At 36.5% G+C, this 25,549-nt stretch overlaps 1 protein-coding gene across 1 annotated transcript; it reads left to right on the top strand.

Annotated features, from left to right (window-relative positions):
• Positions 1 to 224: 224 nt before the first annotated feature.
• LOC132610348 (receptor-like serine/threonine-protein kinase ALE2) lies at positions 225 to 10,616 on the top strand. Its single transcript, XM_060324648.1, has 9 exons — positions 225 to 621; positions 2,174 to 2,257; positions 2,617 to 2,730; positions 2,807 to 2,911; positions 6,508 to 6,876; positions 6,959 to 7,225; positions 7,506 to 7,898; positions 8,631 to 8,871; positions 9,655 to 10,616. The coding sequence occupies exons 1-9, from the start codon at positions 558 to 560 to the stop codon at positions 10,373 to 10,375; spliced, it is 2,358 nt and encodes a 785-aa protein (XP_060180631.1). The 5' UTR covers positions 225 to 557; the 3' UTR covers positions 10,376 to 10,616.
• Positions 10,617 to 25,549: the final 14,933 nt, after the last annotated feature.

Here is a 25,549-nt window from a genome sequence, read left to right as displayed (position 1 = left end):
ACCCTCACCAACAAGATAAAAAGTCGTGATTAATCAATTGAGGTATTAAGATTCGTTGTAATTAAGTGTATTTTTGATTGTTAACTCGAATTAAAAAAAGAATATTTAGAGGAAAAGCGTGTGTGACACGCGCAGAGGTGGGCCGTGGTAGGAGACAATAATCAATTCAGCGAAAAACTTAGCAAGTTTGCTGGTGGCTACACCGGCAATAAAAACGCCCCCACTCACTCACCCACTCTCTCACTTCTTCTTCTTCTTCTTCTTCTTCTTCTTTCTATAATATATATCACTTTCTCTCTCTAGCTCAGCTGAATTCTAGACTGATAAGATCCCTCATCATTTGTCGTTTCTAGGGCAGTGTTGTTTTGTGCATCAGTGTGTGGTACTTCCCGTATTTGGTGGATCTGTGCAAGTACAAACGGACCTGCATTGTGGAGGTGCTAGGGTTTTTAGACATGCAATCTCATGGACACTAAAACCCTAGGAGAATGGTGTTGGAGTTTGGTGGGGTTTGATACTGAGGATGATGTTTGTGAACTGCGTTGTAGAGAGAGAAGATGCCAGCAGCTCTAATGCTTCTCTTCCTTCTTTCCTTGCTTACTCTCCTTCCTACTCCTCTCGGTACCTTTTACTTCTTTTTGTGTATTTTTTTTGTTGAGTCTGCTGGTGGCGGCCGGGTCAAATTGGCTTAGTAGCGGAGCCAGAACTGAGGGGTCAAAATATAAAAAAGTAAATCCGCGAAGAAGGCAAGGGGTGTTATATGTAATACGTGTACATAAAAAGAATAAATTTAGGCTCCGCCACTGATTGGCTAATACACTGAGTAGTCACAGATGTCGGCAAAACCTGGTCATTTGGTTGTAGCTGGGATTCAAACCTTTTAATGCACTTAGTAGGGTTCGTTTGGTTGGGGAACAAGTTATCCCAGGATTAATTATCCCCCGGATCGTTATCTCACCCTCAATGTGGGATAAAAATAACACTACAATCTCGGGGTTTTATCCGTAATTATCCCTTATACAAGACCATGGGGCTGTTTGGTTGCTGGTATTAGTAATGCAGAGATATTGGTTTTGAGGGAATCTACAAGGATTAGTTATGCACGCTTTAGTTATTCATATATTAGTTATTTCATCTTCTATCTTGTAGACATAATAGCACATAGATTCCCTCATTAACTTATACATGTATTAGTTATGCGAGTTTCTAAATTGCAAATCAAACACCGTATTAGGTGTGTTGAATATTATACATAGCACAAAAAAAAAATGCAACCAAACATAGTATTACTCATGCAGATTTTGATAATTGAATAACTTAGCTCTTAACCAGCAACCACGACCCCTTACTTCTTTTGCTTCACGTTTCTTTCTCTTATCCCTTCCATTTGTTGTGGAAGGACGGGATTTAGCCAAGAGAGAGGCATTTTGTGGAGTTTATTCACGATTCTGAACTGTTATGAATTTTTGAATTAAAATGCACACTCCAATCAGGGGAAAGGTTTTAGCTGCCTACTTTTGCATTTCAAGAATCAACGAAAGCCCCTTCCCGTTTGGAAAGAAATAAAATGGCCTGGAATAGAGCAGCAGCACAAATATAGAGAGCTCATATAGTTGACTGCAACTTGTATTGGTATTGCAGTACGGTTGATATATCAAGAAAGCCCCTTCCTTTTTGAAAGGAAAGAGGTAGACAGGCATTTGTTAACTAGTTAACCGATGCTTACACCAACATACCCAGTGTAATCCCACAATTGTGGTCTGGGGAGGGTAGGATGTACGCAGCCTTACTGCTACCTTTGTGGGGTAGAGAGGCTGTTTCCGATGGACCCTCGGCTCAATTAAAGCATATAAAATCAGGTATGAAAAGGAAATACAGTAATGAAGAAGCCATGTTGAAAATAATGGAGAAAAGAACAGTAGCAACATCAAATAATACGATAACCGTAGCAAATGAGGAGTAAATTAGTAGCATTAGTTAACTGATGCTTGCGGCCTGTAAATTAGGACTGTTTCCTTTTCAGTTATCCTGTTTCAAGACTTCTAAAATATATTTTCCCCTTTCAGCTAATACCTTCCAAATCTGTGAAAATTAGTGCATGTACGACTGCCTATTTTGTTTTTCTGTTTGTGAAGTTCGGTTACTTATTTGCTTCTTAAACTTTCAACTTCAGGGTTAACATTGCCGCATATTTACCTGTCTCCTACTCTACCGCCAAACAAGGGTTACTTTGCAACCAAACTTTTTTTAGAAGATGGTAAGATTGGTACTTCAAATTCTGCTTCTTATGGCTCTGTGCTGTTATTTGCTGACTGATGAGAGAAGCCACTTGTTATAACAACTTAGTGATAAATGTGGATTTGGATCATACTTAGGGGTCGTTTGGTGTGAAGGATAAGCAAAAATAGTCCCGGGATAAAATTTTAGTGCCTTCTTATCCCATGTTTGGCTGGAATAAAAATCCGGGATAACTGATCCCGGCATTAGTTATCCCGGGATTGTAGCCTTATTTTATCCCACCTTGAGGGTGGAATAACTAATCCCGGGATAACTTATCCCGGGATAAGTTGTTTCCCAACCAAACGAGCACTTAGTGTCTGTTACATTGTTTTGCAGCAAGATTAGTGCCAACTCGTGCCTCATTTGCACCAATGCCAGCACCGCGTATGCACCATCGCAGACCATATCTGATTCCCTCTAGGGCGCCTGCTCCTTCCCCTGCATCTCAAGGTATTGAGAGTTGCTCTTTCCATACCCTCTTTTAGGACTTCTTTGGCTTTTACTGATGTGGAACTCTAATCTTTAGGTCGTGCTGCCGCTCCAATTTCCAGTCGAGTGGCAAGACGTCACGGTCATCATCGTCATCATCGGCCGAGAGCTCATGTTTCCCCATCTCCTGCAGTGGGCTCAGGTATTATTGCTGTTGTAATTGATAATATCCTGTCAATCCCATTCTCTTTTGCCTCTCTTCATTGCTTCAACTTGAGGAAAAATTGTGGACGAAAGACTAAAAATGAAAACAAGAATAGGAAGATCGAAGGCAAAGGTTGCTGCTTTGGGGGCACAAACTAAATAGCTTACCATATGTTCACTTTTTTTGTGTATTTAATGCATCACTTTGTATCCCCTATGGTGATTTTGATATATATAAAGCACACATCTTGCATGTAAATCTGGTTATAATTGTCAGTTTATATGCGACTATCGAGATCTGTTGAACTTGTTTCATAAATGTCTAGAATTGCCTCACAAACCCTCTCACCGTCATTGACACTGCAGCTACGTAGTTTCTCTACCCTTTGGTGCCAAAGTGCAGAACCTCAAGGATTGTTTGGTTCTTTGATAAGCTACACTGGGTTTTAAGGTTGGGAAATTGTAATATAGTACTTGATTATTGTACTTATTATTGGATGTTCAGTTCTGGTCAGAGATATACTGTGGATGGTCTAAAATGTATGTTTGGTTTTGAATTGGATAAAGATTTGTTTCCCACAATACTCTTGGCCAATGATAAAACCTTATCCAATCTAGTACCAGTTTACTAGCCTATGTAATTGAGAAAAATTAAATTTGTGATTAGAAATATTTAGTGTAATACAGTAAAAATGTGAAATGTAATATAATTACTGATTTTCCATTACCTCAAATAAATAACACTTGTTAAGAAAGTTAAAATGGACTGTATTAAATTATTAGATAAATAAAGAAATATGAAATCTTGAATTTTTTAGATGCGGAAATATATTATAGAAAAATTCTTTTATCTTAAAATCAACACTACAAGCAGTTTGTAAACAAAAGAGAGAGTAATAAGTGAGAGATGGTTAACTAAACAAGAACTAGTTTAAAGTATATTTTTAAAAAGTGTGGTACTCAAGATTAACTGTGGTACTACACTATATTGCTAATACGTTTAGGGTTTTCCCGAATTGAATTCAGAGATTTAGTGCAGAAGTTATGCATGCATATCTCTACACGAAACAAATATGGTAGCCAAGCACCATATAGATAATGCACTTTTTTATGCGGAGGTTATGTCCTATTATCCCTCAAACCAGATGTGCCCTTGATGTACTACTCTTGTTCCTAAATGTATTACTCTCATTACTAAATCAATCTCCTATGATTCTCTTTCCAATGATCCTAAATTAATATCCACGTTATTAAAATGGGAAGTTAATGCAACGTGAATAATACAAGAGCTACATGAGATTCACTTTTATTTTCTTGATAGATATTTTTCTATTCCTTAAAGTAAGAAGTTATATGATCATTATATCCTTCCCAACTAACACTGAGCACCGCATGCTTTTTACTGCTGATAATGGGTTACGCTGAACTTGCACATGCAATATAAGATAGAGAATCTAGATATTATTACTTATAGGAGGCTGCAAATGGATCTTCTTTCGGCTTTGTGATTTTCCGAATAAAAAAATGTTTAGGGTCCTGATCTACGTAGTCTATGGAACTATTGTCTCATCCATTAGGACGTTGCACATAATATCCTAACTGTTGTAAAATCTCACAAACTTAGCCTCAGTATATTTAGATGGTAGGTTTATGACCATCAATATGTAATTCTGCACATTTAGATTATCAATCTTCCAATTGGGCAGCTAACCACAGTCAAAGTGAACAAAAGAAAAGGAGAGACGTGGATGACTGATTCAGAGGGGTACTTGGGATGAATGAGAACCTTGTAGCTAGGAGACAAACATTATTCTCATAACATCAGGTTAGACAAGAGCACGTATGCTAACTTACAAAGATTGCGAGTATTAGAGGAAAACTACAAGTGGGATATTCAAATTATATCTTGAATTATAGATTTATCAACGGAAGGAAGACATTAAAGTACAAGAAAGGACATGCTCCAATGTTCATAACTTCTACCTTAAAGAGTAATAGTTTTAAGTCATCCAACATTGCAACAATGATATTGAGAAAGCATTCAAAGTAATTTGCATACTGTAACTGTAAAAGAAAAAGAAGAAATGAAATAAAATACTCAATAGTTTTAAGTCATCCAACATTGCAACAATGATATTGAGAAAACATTCAGAGTAATTTGCATACTGTAACTGTAAAAGAAAAGAAGAAATGAAACAAAATGCCAAGTGTCCAATTCTATGGGCAATTCTTATACATCTATTTCACTTAGGTGTCAAGTAAGAAAAGTACTTAACAAATGTTGAATATCGGAAAAAGTCTCCCTCTGGTGTCCCATGTAGTAAAATGGAGGTCTTGTGAAGTTAAAACAAAAACCGAGCATAAATTGGCTTTGTGTTAGGACATGTCCAAGCTATGTGTCTAAGGTTCCTTGCTTTTTAGATGACATCATGGCAATAAGAGTAGAGGCAATAAATGGTGGAAATGCTTTCATTTTGAGGAGAATTTTTCACGTTTAATTGTTCTCATATTACAGAGGGAAAAAATGTATTGTATTTGTAACAGTTAAGAGGTGATAGCCCTTAAAATTTTCCATCTAAATTTGAAAATTTTCATTATTTATAAGGTAAACAAATTTATCGATTTGGAAACTTCCGTATACAAACAATATACCAAAAAAAGTAAAGAGGGTCTATGCCAAAATATGGTTCTTGACAAATCACTCCCAAGCTTCAGCAGGACCCACATGATGGCTTGAGGGGCAACATTCCATGCCCAATATCCTCTCGTTCTTCTTCTAAAGGCTTACCTATGTAGTGCGTCCATCCTTGAATGAATACGATATCGTTCTCCGCATGTCAAACCATCCAAATATTAGTAGTTCTTAAATGAGATGCAGGTCTTCTATAACTTTTTTGTTATACTTGAGAGATTGATGCAAAACTTGAAAGTGTAGGATAAGATATGGGTATTAATTTTAAATATTTGGAGTGTGTTGGTTTCAAGTGCTAGAAAAAAGTTGCGGCAGAACCTATCCTGAAGCGATTTATGCGGCGGAGTGCATGTTTATTCCTTTTACTCAAATGGAACAAAAAGGTTCTTGGATGCCCAAGGATTTGTCTTAGCAAAGATGTTTTTCCATCTGCCTAATCCTTGGGGGCAAAGTTACCATGTATACCTATGTTGGTAGGAGGTAAAAGGTACTTGGTGAAATAGTTGAGGTGTGTGCAAGCTAGCCACAGGCACTACCATTGTGAAAAAAATGAAGAAAAACAAGTTCTTGATGAGTAAGAAAAAAAAGATGTTGGTCGTTTTATGACGTGTTCTCTTTTCTTTATTATGCTTTCCTTTATCCTTCATTATCTTTCCAAGTTTGGTGTAGAAAATTGTCAAATTTAATTAGGTCAACAACAGTTGAAAGAGCAGCCCAAAGGATAGTACAGCTTTATTTGTTTATAAATTTCCCCCCTCCCTTCCCGTTTTGTATGAGATATTAATTCGAACCATCATTGACACACTTAACATGCTAATCTGAATCCTCCAGAATCTAGATCATTTCTGCTAGAGTTATGTTCCTCACACACAATATCTGATGTTGAATATTCTTAACTACAGGTTGTGGCCAGATCTGTGCAGAGCCATTTGCTTATGTTCCTTTTGTTATACCTTGTGCTTGTGTGTTTCCAATGAAAGTCAGACTTCTCTTAGACAAGTCACTTTATTCTATATTTCCTGTGGTTAGAGATCTGGGGATTCAGGTTGCAGAAGGCACCTATCTAGATCCAAGTCAAGTTGTTGTAGTTGGAGCTAGTGCTGATACTCAAAATCAAGAAAGAACAATTGTTGATATTAACTTGGTTCCTTTGGGGGAGAAGTTTGATAACACCACAGCTATGCTGACCTATGAAAGATTCTGGAAAAAGAAGGTGCCTCTCAATAGAACGATGTTTGGGGATTATGAAGTGATGCACATTATCTATCCAGGTACACTATGAACTGTTTATTGTTAAGTTCCTTTTAACTTCATGGAGTCATGGTGCAATATAGTCTGAACAAGTTATTCCAGGGCTTCCTTCTTCACCATCTGGCGATTCTGGTAATAGTCCAACTGGAAGTGTTGTCAATCAACAATTCCCTATTACTGCTGACTTTGTAAACAAGAGCCAGAAAATGAATCCCCGATTCGTTTTTCTCATTGCTTCATCAGCATTAGTATTGTTGGTGGTATGCTGTGGTGCACTGGTTGTCGTCTTAAAATGTAGGAGGACTGACCGACCATCAAATGCTGTTGGTCCAGTGTTTACATCATCTATGCACAAGAGATCTGGCAAGGGTAGGTACTTGTTTCCTTGTTTTAAATTACTCATCAGTGACCTTTGAGAGTGGGATATTATTGTGAAGAAGCAGAGATGTAAATTTTGAAATATATGTGAATCAGCAGTGGTGGGATATTCTTTTTCTTTAATGTATGTGTAAAAGAAAAAACATTCCATTTTATCATCTTCTGCTGTTAATAATACTCTGATCTGTACTATTAAAGACTTTGACTTCTCTAAGCTTCTCAATTCTGTACGTCATGAAGATTGAATGAACACACATTTTTTGATTTGCAGGAATTGGGTCGACAATATCAAGTAGCCCAGATAGCTCAACATCGGTTTCCCTCATTTCTCCTATGCCCGCATCTATCCTTTCTGTCAAAACATTTTCGCTTGCAGAGCTTGAGAAGGCAACTGACAAGTTTAGTTTAAAAAGGGTTTTAGGTGAAGGAGGATTTGGACGAGTTTATCATGGTATCTTAGAAGACAGAACAGAAGTTGCTGTGAAAGTGCTCACTAGGGATAATAACCAGAATGGAGATCGTGAATTTATTGCTGAAGTTGAGATGCTAAGCCGATTGCATCACCGTAACCTGGTGAAATTAATTGGTATATGCAGTGAAGAGCGGACTCGCAGCTTGGTATATGAAATTGTTCGAAATGGTAGTGTGGAGTCTCATTTGCATGGTATACTCTTTATTTCCCTTACCTTCGTTTCTTTTACAAATTTTGCTGAAATTCCTTTCAGGCTCAAGTTCCTCTATATCACTTGTAATAATCTTGCATTCCAGAGCACATTTATACCTTAGTCATCCTATGTGCAAGAATTATGGCAGTCCATTTGTGCTTCTTTGATTACTTATGTCCTTTGTATTGCTAATTCTGGTGCCATGTTTCTTGAAACATTTTTAGTCAATATATTAAGCCAATTCTCTATGGGAGGTTTGCCAAGGACATAACTTAACTCTTTGAACCTCATTCTGTGGCAAATCTTTTTGACTTCTGGGAAGGCATTGTATTTATCCTCGTTTTTCCTTCTTTTAGTTTTAAGCCAACAGCTCGTTCCTCCTGCCCAGGACCAGTTACCTTAGTTGGCTACCTCTTTCTTTCGCTTTTTGCATTTCTGTTCCTTCTTTTCTTCTGCTTTGCTGCCCATCCAACAACAATTGCGAAGAACTCCACCCGAGCTGGTAGGACTTTGTTTCTCTCATTCTTCCAGGTTGATTGTCACTACCAGAATACGTACAGAGAGTAATTTGCCAACGTGAACAAGTTAATTGGTCTTATTTTCAATCGACTGTTCCAAAAAGGCTTCACCATTCTACCAACTACAAGCATAAAAATGTCTTTGTACCTTGGTGCAAGTAAAACATATTACCATGTGATTCTCCTTAACAGAACTCTACTGCTATATTTCAGGAAAAGACGGGAGAAAAGGGCCACTTGATTGGGATGTGAGGTTGAAAATTGCTCTTGGCGCTGCGAGAGGACTAGCTTACCTTCATGAAGATTCTAATCCTCGTGTAATTCATCGTGATTTTAAAGCCAGCAATGTTTTGTTAGAAGATGACTTCACCCCTAAGGTTTCAGATTTTGGGTTAGCAAGGGAAGCAACCGAAGGAAGTGACCACATATCTACTCGAGTCATGGGAACTTTTGGGTATATATCTCTTGAACATGACTAATCTTGAAATGGTCGCAATTCACCCAAATAAGAGTATAATGAATCTGTGGTATGATAGTGAAGCATAGTACTATAAATGAAAAAAGAATGAACGGAAGTATGATACTAAAGGATAACTATTAAAGCTCTGATTGGTTCCATTGCATCATCTATAGGAACTTTTAATGAGTACTAACAAAAACTTGTTAAATCCTTTGCCAAGTTATGCTTGTCTGTGTTTCTGGAGGTGTAAGGTGTAAATTCATGAAACTGAGTTTGGAAATTGTGCTGATATAAAATTGTTGATGTTACAGAAGATGATTAGATAGTGTGAGACTACTTCCTGCACATTGTCTGAATTGAGTTCCCACAACAAAAGGGAGAAAGAAAAACTGTGAGCGTTAGCTTTATTTGCAGGGATATCTATCCTCTATCAATTATGTCCTGAAATTCTGTCACCAAACTAAGAGGATGACTGTCTCAGCCCTATGTAGTAGTTTTCTAATGCATCAGGCTGTGGTCATAGGTCATAATCTTAGATATCTTGAAATCATGTTATATTTTTTAATTAGTTTCTTAGGCCTCATATTTTATTCGCCTCTAATTATCTTATTCTGTTTTTTTTTTCTTTGATCCTTTATCTTTAGTTCTTTTGTACATAAACCAACTTCATACTCGGCCTTATTTGCAACTCTAATCTGTGCTGCAACGTGTACATTTGCACCTGCATTTGTGCGATAAAGCAGTTGCTAACATTCTCTTTTTACCGGTTTTTTGCAGGTACGTTGCTCCTGAATATGCAATGACAGGACACCTGCTTGTTAAAAGTGATGTGTATAGTTACGGAGTTGTGTTATTGGAGCTTCTCTCCGGAAGAAAACCTGTGGACATGTCTCAACCTCCTGGACAAGAAAACCTGGTAACTTGGGCGCGACCTCTTCTAACTACTAGAGAAGGTTTGGAGCAACTGGTGGATCCTTCTTTGGCTGGAAGCTGTGACTTTGATGATATGGCAAAAGTGGCTGCCATTGCTTCAATGTGCGTGCATCCAGAGGTGACTCAAAGGCCGTTTATGGGAGAAGTTGTGCAAGCTCTCAAACTCATCTATAATGACAATGATGAAACTTGTGCTGATGGATGTAGCCAGAAAGAGTCCTCGTTGCCAGATTCAGATTTCAAAGGTGTCCCTTCTGATAGCAGTTGGTGGAATGCTGGTGGGGTTACACCAAGATTAACATATGGACAAGCCTCCACTTTCATGACAATGGATTACAGTTCTGGTCCACTTGAAGAGTTTGAAAACAGACCGTTTTCAGCTTCAAGTTTTAATCCAGGTGGAGGGGGCGGCTTAACAATAAGCCATGGCAACAGATCAGGTCCTTTGAGGACTGTAAGGAGTAAACCAGCCCTCTATAGGTTACGGGGCAGTATGAGTGAACATGGTGCACTTCTCCCAAGACATGCTTGGAAGGATGGCATCAATTATGATGCTTCTTTTTAGAGTGTTTTTTCAAGTGTACAGTGCCGAAGGCCGTTACTATTAGGAAGAAAGGGATGGTTCTCCGGTGTAGATTAGGAGTTTGAAATTGCTGCGATATCCCTAGGGACAGAGTGGATTAAGCCTTCTAATTTTTGTAATCTTACATTCATTTTAATACAGACAGGAAACATAAACGGGATACTCCTTGTTGTATATGTTGTCAAATTAACTTTTTTCTTTAGTCCAAAATTGGATCGAACTACTTATTTAGTCTTTCTGTCTTTCTTTTTTCTTTTACATTACTTTTAACTTGCTTGGGGATTGAGACATAGCTGTTGTGTCCCTCATTCCCGACCTACAAGCTGAGGGGTACTTGGTCACTAACTGGGCAAAGTTCTTCTTGTCCATCCTTTCTTTGTTTCCTCATCGGTTTTCAATAAAGTTTCCTGTAGATGATCTTAAGTCATAAAGTTTCCTGTAGATGATCTTTAAGTCATACATTTTTTAAATTTTGTGTGGGTTCTTTTAAGGTAAAGGATGCCATTCTTAGGTGAACCTAATTGTTAAGAATTTGTTAGTTTACTTACATTAACTGGGGCGGCTCAATGGATTTCGTAGTTTAAGGCGAAATCATATTAAGAGGCCTTTAAATTTTATAAATCATATTAAAAGGCCTTTAAATTATTTTATAAAATTTGTACACTAACGAAAAAAGTTTGCTTTCTAAGCAACAAATTAATTATTTAAGACAAGAAATAGCAATTTTTTTTAAAAATAAATAGGAAGAATAGTGAATTGAGGAGCAAAGAATGCTTAACTAAGCACTTCTTGTTGTAAATGACTATGTAGGCGTTTGGACATGAGATGAAATCAGCGTTTGGACATGTGATTTCATCTCATGAGATAAATCCAAAATCATCCAAAAAGGCATAATTTGAAATTTCAAATCATGATTTCAAATTTTCTAAATGTAAAAGTTGACCTGTAAGTTTATATTTTATGAAAAAGATGCATAAGTTGGTAGATATATTTATCAATCGTGTTTACCAGCCATTTATATCAAAAATTAAAAGATCTACAAGTTGGCAGTATATTTATAACAAAGTTACTGTTATCAACCATGTTGGAGGATTATATTAAAGAGTAGTTACATTACAACTCATGTTCAATTTTTCATTTTAATGAACTAAAATTTGATCAATTGATGTTGTATTTTTTAGAAAGGTCTTCTAGTGGCTTATTAATTTTGTTATGAACTATGACTTACTCATTTGGTAGGATTGTATAAGAATTAGAAACGTTTTGACGGTTTTCACAACTTGTGGGGTTTTTATGTCCACAAGAAAAAATTTAACTTAAAAATCTCAAATTATATGTCCAAACATAATTTCATCTCATGATTTCATCTCATATGCTCCTATATGTGAATGTCCTCGGGGCCACATGCACTTGTACTGTAGCGTGCTATCATTCCCAAGTAATTGAGGCCTATAAATAGCCTCTTCCTTTGTTGAAATAGTACACCCCAAAATAGAAAGAAAGCACTCTTAATACTTCGCTTCTTCCTTTCTCTCTTTAACTACTTAATTTAGTACTTAATTTTTATTTTACAACACGGTATCAGAGTCTCTTATCAAACTCCGCCAAAAGTATTATTAAGGTATGTGTTAAATCCATTTATTTTTCACAAATCAAGATTTTACTTTAATGGGTAAATGGCGTTCCTTATTCGTAACATAGTATGGACATACTCTTATTTTCTAATTTGTGATTGCTTTGAATTTTCATTCTGTTTTCTTTCATCTTATTGTTATATTGGTCAGCTTTTTTAATTCAATAACTAAGTAGACATGGTCTTTTCTAAAGATGTAAGTTTCACCTATAATTTTTTTATAAAATACTGTCAATTTTTTTTATGTTCCTAACAACTATTAGTGTCAAGGAATAGTTCTCACTTTTTGATGCTTAGGGAAGGTTACTGTCCATTCTAAAATTATAGATATACTCCTCTATTGGTAAGGTTTTATTAATCTATATATGTAGTCTAATTAATATATCCAAAGTATTTAAGTTGTATTCAATTCCTTATCTCTAACTTATCTTCTATGATAGCTACTATGTTGAACTTATAAAAGCTTGAATTTGTGGCACTTGATATCACCACAAAAAAATATTTATCGTGGGTCTTTGATGTTGAAATTTACCTTGACACTACAAACCTTGGAGATACTATTAAACAAGGAAATAAAGCATCAAGATAAAACCAAGGCTATAATTTTTCTTCGTCATCATCTCCATGAAAGATTAAAAACTGAATATTTAACTGTGAAAGATCCACTTGAATTGTGGAATATTTTGAAGGATCGATATGAACACCTAAAATTGACGGTATTATTGAAAGCTCGATATGACTGGATACATCCACGATTCCAAGATTTTAAAGCTATAATTGATTATAATTCTGCTATCCATAAAGTAAGTTCCGTATTAAAATTATGTGGAGACACCATCACTGATGAGGACTTACTAGGGAAACTTTTACCACTTTTCATGCTTCAAATGTGCTGCTACAACAACAATACTGTGAAAAAGGGTCGAAAAAGTGTGCTTATTTAATTTCTGACTACTTGTGGATGAGCAGAATAATACCCTATTAATGAAAAATCATGAATCCCGTCCCACTAGGCCTGCTCCATTCCCTGAAGAGAATGCAGCAACAACTTATGATAAGCCTGAAAGAAGGCAAAATAATTACTGTGGTCGTGGCCATGATCGGGGACGTGGACGTGGAAGGGGACGTCATAATTATCGTCAACTTGGTGAGAATAAACAAGAGACCAACAAGGGTTCTCAAAATCATCCTTCAAGAGGTAAAGTTAATATGTGCCACCGATGTGGTATGAAAGGTCATTGGGCACGTGCTTGTTGTACGCTCGATCATTTTGTCAAGCTTTATCAGGCCTCCCTCAAAGGGAGAGAAAATAATGTGGAGGCATACTTGACCTTTCGAATAATGATGATGAAGCAGTTCCCTCAAACAAACATGATGATATTGAGACAAATTTTGCTTATAAAGATGATGATTTTAAAAGCCTCTCAAATATTACTCATTTAGAAGCTGGAGACTTCTATAATGATATTGACTGAAGAACTGATCATCTCACTGGGAATAGTACTATGAGAAAAGTTATTGTTTACTTTTAATGTTTGTTACTATTTTGTTTTTCTTAGGTATATTTCCTTAAACATCATGTCTTACTAATTTCTACATTTCTAGTGCAGTTTCCTAAAGTTGTTTGTTTTTACATTTCTTATAATATACCTTTTATTATTATGAAGAATATAAAAATTCCCCAGTCACCAGCTGGATCCAAGATCAATTACGATGATATATGTCTTACAGACAGTGCTACAATGCACACTATCTTAAGAGATAAGAAATTCTTCTCTTATTTGGTGACAAAAAAGCCAATGTTAACACAATATCTAGAAGTACAAGGTTAATTGAAGGCTCCGGAAAAGCTAATTTATTATTATTCGGAGAAGCACTTATCAAATTTGAGCGTAAGTATGTTGAACTATGGCTAAGTAAAAAAACTTTGGAGTATAAGGGATGAAGCATTATTAAGTACATTTTATAAGTAAAGGATGCATATGAGAAATTCCGAAAGGTCCTATAAGGAAATGAGTGGAAGAAGTTGAGTTAGTATGACTTTGGAAGAAGATGAGCGCTACTTTGAACGACATGAATGAGCCAATTTGGGAAACAATATCATTTAGTATATGAGGATTTTTGAAGTAAAGCAAAAGCCTAAATTGAAGTTCATGAAGTCTAGTTTCCAACGCAACAAGCCGCTCGTCGATACGACATCTGAGAAGAGAATTATGGATGTTACAAATCAGGCTGGCAGAGCAGAAACGAGCAGCTACAGTACCCGAAAATTCTAGATCGGTGCCAACCGACCCTAGAACATTATAAAGGGGTTTTACCCCTTGTTTTTTCATCCAAACACCCCTAAAACCTTCCCTAACCCCTTAGAATATTCTCCCAACTTCCTCCATAGAATTTTTGCCTAAATCACCTCATTTGTCACCATTTCTCATCCCTACACTTCTCTAGAACCTCCCATAGCATTCATCCAATATTCTTACACCAAGATATAGCAAATTTAGGAATTCCTACATCAAATTAAGCTGGGGTTTGTAAGATTAACAACGAATCTCGACGAATCAAAGGAAGCCGCTGAAGATAAATAAGATTTCTAGCCCTACCAACCTCGATTGAGGTAAGGATATTCTTTACTATGGGTATTATGAATTGTACCATGGAAATTTAGTTGTTAAAGCTTCGTAAAGTCTAGTGATTGGTTGAGAAATTGGGGAAACATCGTGCGGAATGTTTTATTGAGCATATTGATGTTGATGATGATGTTGTTGATATTAGTGTTGCTATTGTTGTTGTTTTGTTGGTATTGTGATTTCGGGATAGTGATATAAACAGGGGAGATGCTACTCGAATTACGACAGATTTTAAGGGGATTTAATTTGAAGGCTTAAGACAAGCATATGACGATAAGCCTAACAATAGTATGAATTCTCTTGGATGTAGCTTTGTAAGCTTGGAAGGATAAGTGTTAAGTAGTTAAGGAGATCAAAAGGTATGTTAAGGTTGTTCCTTCTTTTCTTGGCATGATTCCATATATGGTAAGAGCGTAATGAACCTTGTGACTAGAGATTTGTCTAAGTAGAGCTTGTCATATTGTTGCCTGACTTATGAGTGTTCTGTTATTCTTTCTGAGGGGCCATATTCCCTTCCTATGTCCTTGAGTTCATAGAGAGGCAGAAGAGACATGTTACACAGTCGGTATTTTTCAGCACATGCATGATATACATATATATACATTTTATTTAGCCTGGCCCCTTGGTCAGTGAGACAGAATGCCTGGCCGACGGGTCAGCGAGACAGAGTGCCTGGCCGATGGGTCAGTGAGAATTTTTTTCTGTTGCTTGGACACTTGGTCAATGAGATAGATAATAGTATTATATTGCATTTCATACGAGATAGGTCAGGTGAGATATTTAAAGCATTTTTTTGGCCTCTAAATTATTACATTTTCAGTTCAGTTTCAGTTATTCCTTTGCCTTACATACTCAGTACATTGTTTCGTACTGACGTCCTTTTTGCTTGGGGGCGCTGCGTTTATGCCGCAGGTTCAGGTACCAGATAGACGATCCAGCTCAGTAGGTCTTCCACTCAGCTGCAGAGCTGCAGTCAGGGCGCTCCACTTGGTTCGGAGTTGCAGTCCCTTTTGGTATGCTATTTTGATATATATATATATATATATATATATATATATATATATATATATATGGGTATGACGGGGCCTTATCCTGTCCTCTCTACAGTTCGTGTTTCCTAGAGGTCTGTAGACCGTTGTATGTAGTTGGGATGTTATGTAGCCTTGTCGACTCTCATTTTTGTTGTACAACATACATAGCAGCCTCGTCGCCTTGCTCAGTTGTATGTATATTTTGGGTGTGTGTGTGCCCAGTTCAGACGAGATAGTCAACATATATATATATATATATATATATATATATATATATATATATATATATATATATATATAAGATTACGACCTCGCCGGCTTGTTGGTATTGTCTGTGTGCAGGTAGGCCTTAGCAGAGTTCAGATTTATAGTGGTTCTCTCGGGCCTAGTTTGGCACCGAGTGTCGGTCACGCAGCTCCAGATTTGGGGCGTGACAAACTTGGTATCAGAGCAGTTCTGTTCTAGGGTTATCGACAGACCGTGTCCAGTAGAGTCTTGTTTGTCGGTGTGAAAGCGCGCCACACTTATAAACAAGAGGCTGCAGGGCATTTAGGAACCATTGACTCTTCCTTCTCATCTTAGATCGTGCCGTAGAGCTAAATTATAGGATGTGATGACCCCGATTCCAACCCTAAATGTTTTGATTGTGGATAAGTAGTTGATTATGCTGCTATGAGGTAATTGATGAGAAATGAAGTTGATACTCCGAAAGGGATGTTTCATGCCTTACTGATATTGATAGACTTTGATATAAGAACTTGAGCTAGATGTTATGGGTAATTGTGCTCACTCTATGAGGCATTGGATGTGTTTTCTGGACTGTGTGCAGGAATGAGGCAGTGAGAAGTATAGAGGAAACTCTGCTGAAATTTTTACAAATTGAATTGTTTGAATGTCTATGCTATAAAGAAAGAATGAAGGGAAAATGTGACAATCAGATGTTTGGTAAGTTATGATTGAATGAACAATAATGAGATGTTTTCAAAGAGAAGTTTTAGAATGATTTTAATTTAATTTAAGGGAAGATTCCTGGAGGGGAAAATGATTAGTAATTAAAGGAACTGGAATGAGTTGCATTCGAGATTTCGGAGAATTGAGATTTAGTGAAGATATAGGGAAAATTGACATTAAGAATTCAAATGCAGTATTACGATTTATGGATTTGTGAGTAAGAGATAACGAAGAGCTATTGATATGGGAAAGGAAGTTAACGAGTAGAGGAGAGTTTTACTCTAGAAGTTTATATATATACATAAGATCAGGACGGGTTGATGATAGGCACACATACTCGTTTTATCGAACTTTCCTATATGAAGTGAGTTTACATTGGGATTTAGAAGTCACCAGTCATTCAACTTCAAGGGGATTCTGAGTATTTGATAGTTGGTACTATTCTGAGAATCATTATGGCCAAGTTACTTCGGGTATTAATGATGACCTTGAACTCAGGGATGAGAAATGGTTAGGTAAGTTGGATTGCAATTATAATTGTCTTCTAGATTGTTTATATAACTTCTAAATGTGATGTTGCTTGGCCGACAAAGGAAGTAGAGATTATATCAACCTTAGGAATAGGTGGTGTATTTCTAGCTAATCCTTATAAGAAGGATTCATCTCAATTTTTTTTTCAAACGGGTGTTGTGAAGGTTATTTGACGATAAAGAAATTAGGTGCGATATCGGTTTATGTGTAAGGAGGGAAGAAAGTAGGTGTACAAGTGAAGATAAAGTATCGCAAGGATCGATTTGGTTGCCACAGGAAAGTAAAGCATGCAAGGTTGATTATCTTAGACAAAGAGATAGGGTACAAGTACGAGTAAAATTTTTTAAGTAAATTTATATCGCCAGGATTTACAGTTAGGACGTAGAAAGATATGCTAGGAAGACCTATAGATTTAGACATACGAAAAAAGAATATGAGGAACCAGAATAGCCCGAGGGAAATTAGGAGCATATGAGCTTTACAATTAGAATTTCTAAATGATCACAAGGTATGAGTCTGGCTAGTTGGCAAAAAGAGAGGGGAGATGTATTAAAGCCACAGATTCAGGGCAATCTTAAATAGCGTTGGGATATTTCGTAGGTGAAGTATTGATAAGCGATGTAAATGATAAGTTATGTGTGGCCCCATTAAGTATTAGGTGTGTCCTTATGATCGATCTTACGATATGTTAAAGGTATTGATTGAGCTGAGTATCAAGTTAAGGTAGCAAGTGCTATAGGGCAGATTGTTATTGTTTTCTCTGAATGTTAAAGTTGAATAATCATGATGCAACAATATCAGAGAAAAGGAGAAATATGTATACATAGGAGTAAGAAGATTAGGATGTCAAGAGAAGAGGAGCAAGAATAATCTCAAGAATATTAGTGAAAAGGTAGTTGGGGAGGAAAACTATGGCTGAAGGAGCGTTGTATAGTCGGACACTTTGTAAGAAGCCTGACAAATTTTGATGTCACCATTGATTCGTTAGCCTAGGGACTGTTAGTCATGAAAGAAAGAAGTGACCAATAAAGAAAGCGTTTAAATTGTATCCGGTATGTATAAACATTTTGACTTGCTATAAGAACTCGGATAACCAAAAGGAAATAAGTTAAACCATGCGATAGAAAGAACTCCGGCATTATATGGAATAGAGGAGTTGAAGGATCACTAAAGTTGGCCAGATGACTATAAAAACGGTTAATACTCGAAGGTTACTAGTATATGAGAACATCCTTTAAAAGGGAGGAAGGACAAATTCAATTCTAAGATGAACTACAATATTCCCAAGCTCAAAAGAGGGAAATATACTGGATTGAAGGAGCCAAAATTCGAGATGAACCGGTATGTCAAGAATGTTCTAAAGAAAATTAAGAATGGATTAAATGCAAATATATCATGAGATAAATATGGAAAGGAGAATAAGTTTCGCCAATGCGATACGTTGTATTACGGACTATGACTCGAATCACTCGCGTCGAAGAAATTTTAGGTATATTTAGATATGCAGTAAAGTACTCCAAGGGGTAACAAAAGGAGTAAGAAAGGCCGCATGTGACCAGGGATAAGTATAAGGGATAATCGGGACTACTAAAATGAACTTGTAGCACTAGAAGAGATGAAAGCTTTAAAAGAGGAATAATTATAGGAAGTTCAATAATCTTCAAAAGGAAAGGAAGATAGTGTGCATATGGATAGCAAGATAGTAGTACTGCCTGAGATTAGGGAGTACCTCGTAAGTTGTGAAATTTCAAGTTGCCGGTTATATCAATTGTGAGAGTGTATGACATAGAACCATATAAACAATCGCCATGATGAAAGAAGAATGGAGTTTAGTTTAAGTCTCAATTAGTCACCGGTATAAGAGAGGTAAGGACTTAAGGAGGGAAGCATACTCATATTGAAAGGAAATTATGATGAAGTAGGATTTTATCTTAGTTCCATGTTCATGAGTTTATTTTGCAATTATGTTAAAATTGAGAAGAGGAAATTGGAGGAAAAGTTCAAGTATGAATATGATGATATTGTAAGGAATTAAAGGGTCCGACCAAGGAATTAAAAGGAGATGATATGGTATGTAGATAAGGTCGACTAGTACAAAAAGGGATAATCTAAAATAGCACCAGAGAAGCAAGCAAGGAAAGGTGCCATAACTGAACAAGAGAGTTTGTCTACTAGTAGAGAAATAAAGAGTAAGTAAAAGGGGTACAACAATTAAGAATACTCGCAAGGTCGGCGGAGAGCCGTATCAATCATGAGCCAAGACCATCTTAATGAGAATAGGACGATAGCTGGATATCAGTTGACAACCGGTTACATACATGAGGACATGAGGATATGAAACTGATGGATGAGTTCGACAAAGAGTTAAGGGAACATGAAAGAAGACTGATGAGCTCATATTATTATAGTATGAAGATAAGGGCCTAAAGGAGGACAACCACTTCGAGAAATTAATGATAACATCGTAAGCTCGCAAGCTATAATATTCGAGGATGAATGTTTTTAAGGGGGGAAGGATGTTACACCCTGTACTTGCGGAGAAGCACTTATCAAATTTGAGCGTAAGTATGTTGAACTATGGCTAAGTAAAATAACTTTGGAGTATAAAAGATAAAGCATTATTAAGTATATTTTATGATAAAGGATGCATATGAGGAATTTCGGAAGGTTCTATAAGGAAATGAGAGGAAGAAGTTGAGTTAGTATGACTTTGGAAGAAGATGAACGCTACTTTGAACGACAAGAATGAGCCAACTTGAGGAAAGAATATCTTTTAGTATATGAGGAGTTTTAAAGTAAAGCAAAAGCCTAAATTGAAGTTCATGAAGTCTAGTTTCCAACGTAACAAACCGCTCGTTGATACGACATTGGAGTAGAGAATTATGGACGTTACAAATCAGGCTGGCAGAGCAGAAACACGCAACTACAGTGCGCGACACGCGCGCTACAGTACCCGAAAATTCTAGGTCGGTGCCAACCGACCCTAGAACATTATAAAAGGGGTTTTACCCTTTATTTTTTCATCCAAACACCCCTAAAACCTTCCCTAACCCCCTAGAACATTCTCCCAACATTCTCCATAGAATTTTAGCCTAAATTACCTCATTTTTCATCATTTCTCATCCTCACGCTTCTCTAGAACCTCCCATAACATTCATCCAACATTCTTACACCAAGATATAGCAAATTTAGGAATTCCTACATCAAATTAAGCTCAGTTTTGTAAGATTAACAACGAATCTCGGCGAATCAAAGGAGGTCACCGAAGATAAATAAGATTTCAAGCCCTACCAACCTTTATTGAGGTAAAGATATTCTTTACTATGGGTATTATGAATTGTACCATAGAAATTTAGTTGTTAAAGCTTCGTAAAGTCTAGTGATTGGTTGAGAAATTGGGGAAACATCGTGCGGGATGTTTCATTAAGCATATTGATGTTGATGATGATGTTGTTGATATTGGCGTTGTTCTTGTTGTTGTTTTGTTGGTATTGTGATTTCGGGCTAGGGATATAAACAGGAGAGATGCTGCCCGAATTTCGGCAGATTTTAAGGGGATTTAATTTAAAGGCTTAAGAGCAGCATATAACGATAAACTTAACAATAGTACGAATTCTCTTGGATGTAGATTTGCAAGCTTGAAAGGATAAGCGTTAAGTAGTTAAGGAGACCAAAAGGTATGTTAAGGCTGTTGCATCTTTTCTTGGCATGATTACATATATGGTAAAAGCGTAATGAACCTTGTGACTAGAGATTTGTCTAAGTAGAGCTTGTCATATTGTTGCATGACTTCTGAGTGTTCTGTTATTCTTTCTGAGGGGCCATATTCCCTTCATATGTCCTTGAGTTCATAGAGAGGCAGAAGAGACATGTTACAGAGTCGGTATTTTTCAGCACATGCATGATATACATATATATACATTTTATTTAGCCTAGACAATTGGTCAGTAAGACATTTTCTTTAGCCTGGCCCCTTGGTCAGTGAGACAGAATGCCTAGCCTACGGGTCAGTGAGACAGAATGCCTGACCGATGGGTCAATGAGACAGATTGCCTTGCCGACGGGTTAGTGAGTAATTTTTTCAGTTGCCTGGCCACTTGGCCAGTGAGATATATAATAGTTTTATATTGCATTTCATATGAGACAGGTCAGGTGATATATTCAGAGCATTTTTTTGGCCTCCAAATTATTACATTTTCAGTTGAGTTTCAGTTATTCCTTTGCCTTACATACTCAGTACATTGTTTCGTACTGACGTTCTTTTTGCTTGGGGGCACTGCGTTCATGCCCGCAGGTTCAGGTAGCCAGATAGACGATCCAGCTCAGTAGGTCTTCCACTCAGCTGCAGTCAGGGTGCTCCACTTGGTTCGGAGCTGTGGTCCCTTTTGGTATGCTATTGATATATATATATATATATATATATATATATATATATATATATATATATGTATGTATATAAATGTATGTATGTATGTATATAAATGTATGCATGTATGTATGTAGCCTTATCGGCTCTCATTTTTGTTGTACAACATACATAGCAGCCTCGTCGCCTTGCTCAGTTGTATATATTTTTTGGGTGTGTGTGTGCCCAGTTCAAATTTAGAGTGGTTCGCTCGGGCCTAGTTTGGCACCGAGCGCCGGTCACGCCGCTCCAGATTTGGGGCGTGACAATTAGGGGGAGAATTAGGGGGAGAAATAAGCAGCTGAAAAAGGAGATAAATTGGAATGCATTATCATTATCTCATTTAGATCCTCATACAAATCATTGTGAACAAGAAGTTCAAAAGATAATCTATTTGCAAAATATTGCAAATCAATTGCTAGGTGCATTCACTGACCTATCAAGAATTACTAAATCTCATATTCCAGTTGCTAATGCTCTAATTCGAGTTGATGTTCCGATAGGACAATCAATTAAGGCAAATGAGTCTAAACCACACTTAAAACATGGTAGACCGTTTGGTTTCAAAGATAAAATCCTCAAAAAAGAAAAGGAGCAAATAATCAAAATGATAATAATATGGAGGCGGTTGCTCAAGAACAGCAACGAGATATAACAATTGATAAAACATCGGAAGAGGTTTAGGTACCTGAAAATAATGAAAATGAAGAGATCTCAATAAGTTATATCTGCTCAGGAATAATATGGAACCTAAATGATATAATTATCGACAATGCTTTTGCTTATAATGCTATTGATGAAATAATGCAACAAAATGAGGATGTTGAACCAAAATCTATCGATGAATGTAGACAGAGAAATGATTGGCCGAAATGGAAAGATGCAATTCAAGTTGATTTAGCTTCGCTTGAAAAACGTGAAGTTTTCGAACCTATAGATCGAACACCTGAAGGTGTAAAGCCAGTGGGGGTACAAATGGGTTTTTGTGCGAAAACAAAATGAGAAAAATGAAGTCGCAAAATATAAAGCACGACTTGTGGCACAAATATTTTCGCAAAGACCTAGCATTGATTATATGGTCACATATTCTCCTGTGGTGAATGCAATCCTTCACATATCTTATGAATTTGGCAGTTAATGAAAAACTTGATATGCATTTGACTGTCACAGCCTATTTATATGGCTCACTGGACAATGATATTTTTATGAAAATCCCTGAAGGATTCAAAATGCCCGAAGCATATAAAGATTTCCGAGAAAATTATTCAATAAAGCTTCAGAAAACTTTATGTGAATTAAAACAATTAGGACGCGTGTAGTATCATTGCCTTAGGGAATACCTATTGAAAGAAGGGTATAAAAATGACCCAATTTGTCTTTGTGTCTTTATAAAAAGGTCTGGATCAGAATTTGTCATAATAGCTGTATATGTTGATGACTTAAATATTATTAGAACTCCTGAAGAGCTTTCAAAGGCAGTAGAATGTTTGAAAAAGGAATTTGAAATGAAAGATCTTGGAAAGACGAAATTCTGTCTTGGTCTACAAATTGAGCATTTTACAAATGGAATATTTGTCCATCAATCAACATATACTGAAAATATTTTAAAGAGATTTTACATCGATAAAGCACATCCATTGAGTACCCCAATGGTTGTGAGATCACTTGATATTAATAATGATCCATTTCGACCTTATGAGAATGGTGAAGAACTTGTTAGTGCTGAAATGCCATATCTCAGTGCAATTGGGGCATTAATGTATCTTGTCAATAATTATTGACTAGATATAGCTTTCTCTGTAAGCTTATTAGCAAGATTTAGTTCTTCCCCAACAAGAAGACACTGGAATGGTATTAAGCATATATTCAGATACCTCCGAGGGACCCTTGATATGGGATTGTTTATTCAAAAGAATCCAATTCACAACTTATTGGTTATGCAGATGCAGGATATTTGTCCGATCTATATAAATGTCGATCCCAAACCAGTTATTTATTTACATGTGGAGGTATAGCTATATCATGACGTTCAACAAAACAGACTATGGTTGCTACTTCTTCAAATCATGCAGAGATAATAGCCATTCATGAAGCAAGTCGAGAATGCGTTTGGTTGAGATTAATATCTCAATATATCCAGGAAACATGTGGCCACCAAAATTATACGAAGACAATGTTGCATGCATAGCTCAACTAAGAGGATGATACCTTAAAGGAGATAGAACAAAACATATTTCACCAAAATTCCTTTTTACTCATGATCTTTAAAAGAAGGGTGAAATAGATGTTCAACAAGTTCGCTCAAGTGATAACTTTGCAGATATGTTCACTAAGGCATTGCTAACCTCAACATTTGAGGAGCTAATATACAAGATTGGAATGCGTCGTCTTTGAGATATTAAGCGATGTTTTCATCAGGGGGAGTACTCCTTACTAAGGCATTACTAGTAAAATACGCGCTGCACTCTTTTTTCCTTAATCAAGGTTTTATCCCACTGAATTTTCCTGGTATGGTTTTTAATGAGGCAACAAGAAATGCGTATTAGGAATAACTATTTATACTTTTCTTTCACTAGAATTTTTAATTTACATGGACATACAATGGGGAGTGTTGTAAATGACTGTATGTGGATGCCCTTGTGGCCACATGTACTTATACTGTAGCATGCTATCATTGCCCAAGTAATTGAGGCCTATACATAACCTCTTCCTTTATTCAAATAGTACACCAAAAATAGAAAGAAAGACTCCTAATACTTTTCTTCTTCCTCTCTCTCTTTGCTTATTTAATTTAGTACTTAGTTTTTATTTCACAACACTTCTCGAATTTAAATTCATGATAACTGTAGTTATTTTGAAAAAGAAGTCTTCTCTTTTTGTATTTGTTGTCTGAAAATATTCTGTCGAAACAATTTTTCAACAATGTGTGTGACTCCCTCTCTAACTATTAGCTATCTCTAATTTTTCAACACACATCTAGTTTGCAGTCGATGTAGCCTATTGTATCATTGGTGTTTAGATGTTGTATTTGTTCTATATAGCTATACATACGTTGCTCAACTTCTTTTGTAACTTTACATATACATTACATATACATTCTTATAAACTATCCAATGTATAAATAATGTATGTACAACAATGTATAAATATTGTACAACTATATACAAACAAAGTATTCCCTTGGGGACTCAAAAAATGATTAAGATCTGAAGAATTCCATTGTTTCTTTTTTAAGTTTCTTGTGAAATTTCAAATCTGTCGTATCTATTGTTGTTCTCAGACATAAAGTGCGCGCACGCATACACACAAAGAGAGAGAGAAGCAGAGGCGCGATCTCTGTCGCTGGACTTCTGACCAGTACCCCAAAATCTCTAAGAGAAGAAGAAAGCGGTAGAAAGAGAGAATGGGCGAGAGAGAAAAGAAAGAGAGAGAGAGAGAGAGAGAGAGGAGTCTTACCGGTCTAAAGGCCAAGATCGCCGCCGTTGTGAGAGAAGCGTAGATTAAGCGAGTATGTAATGGAGAATTGGGCTAATATTGAAAAACTAGATACCTGACCGGTGTCTAGGACTTAGGAGTAATCTTTCCTAATTACATATCATTGTTTCAATAACATTTTAATATCATTCTCAATCCTCAATTTTTAAAGTTTCATCAAGCTATATGATTTATTACGGGAAAAGGGCCTGATTTACCCCTCTACTTTGGGAAAAGGTTCATATTTACCCCCCGTTATACTATCAGCCCATTTATACGCCTACCGTTACAATAGTTGAAACATTTGCCCCTATTTTTAACCCCCTGTCCCTGATAGTATAACGGGGGGTAAATATGAACCTTTTCCCAAAGTAGAGGGATAAATCAGGCCCTTTTCCTTTGATTGCCGATTCTTCTATTTTTAGATAACGTTGCAGGTTTCCTAACTAGTTCTGATTTGCTAAAAGAACAATATACACAATAATTTTATGCAAAAGTAAGACA

The sequence above is a fragment of the Lycium barbarum genome, chromosome 9, assembly GCF_019175385.1.
Source record: "Lycium barbarum isolate Lr01 chromosome 9, ASM1917538v2, whole genome shotgun sequence".
Classification (NCBI taxonomy): domain Eukaryota; kingdom Viridiplantae; phylum Streptophyta; class Magnoliopsida; order Solanales; family Solanaceae; genus Lycium; species Lycium barbarum.
Note: the sequence above shows the minus strand (reverse complement) of the source record. Positions and strands in the feature narration are given on the sequence as shown.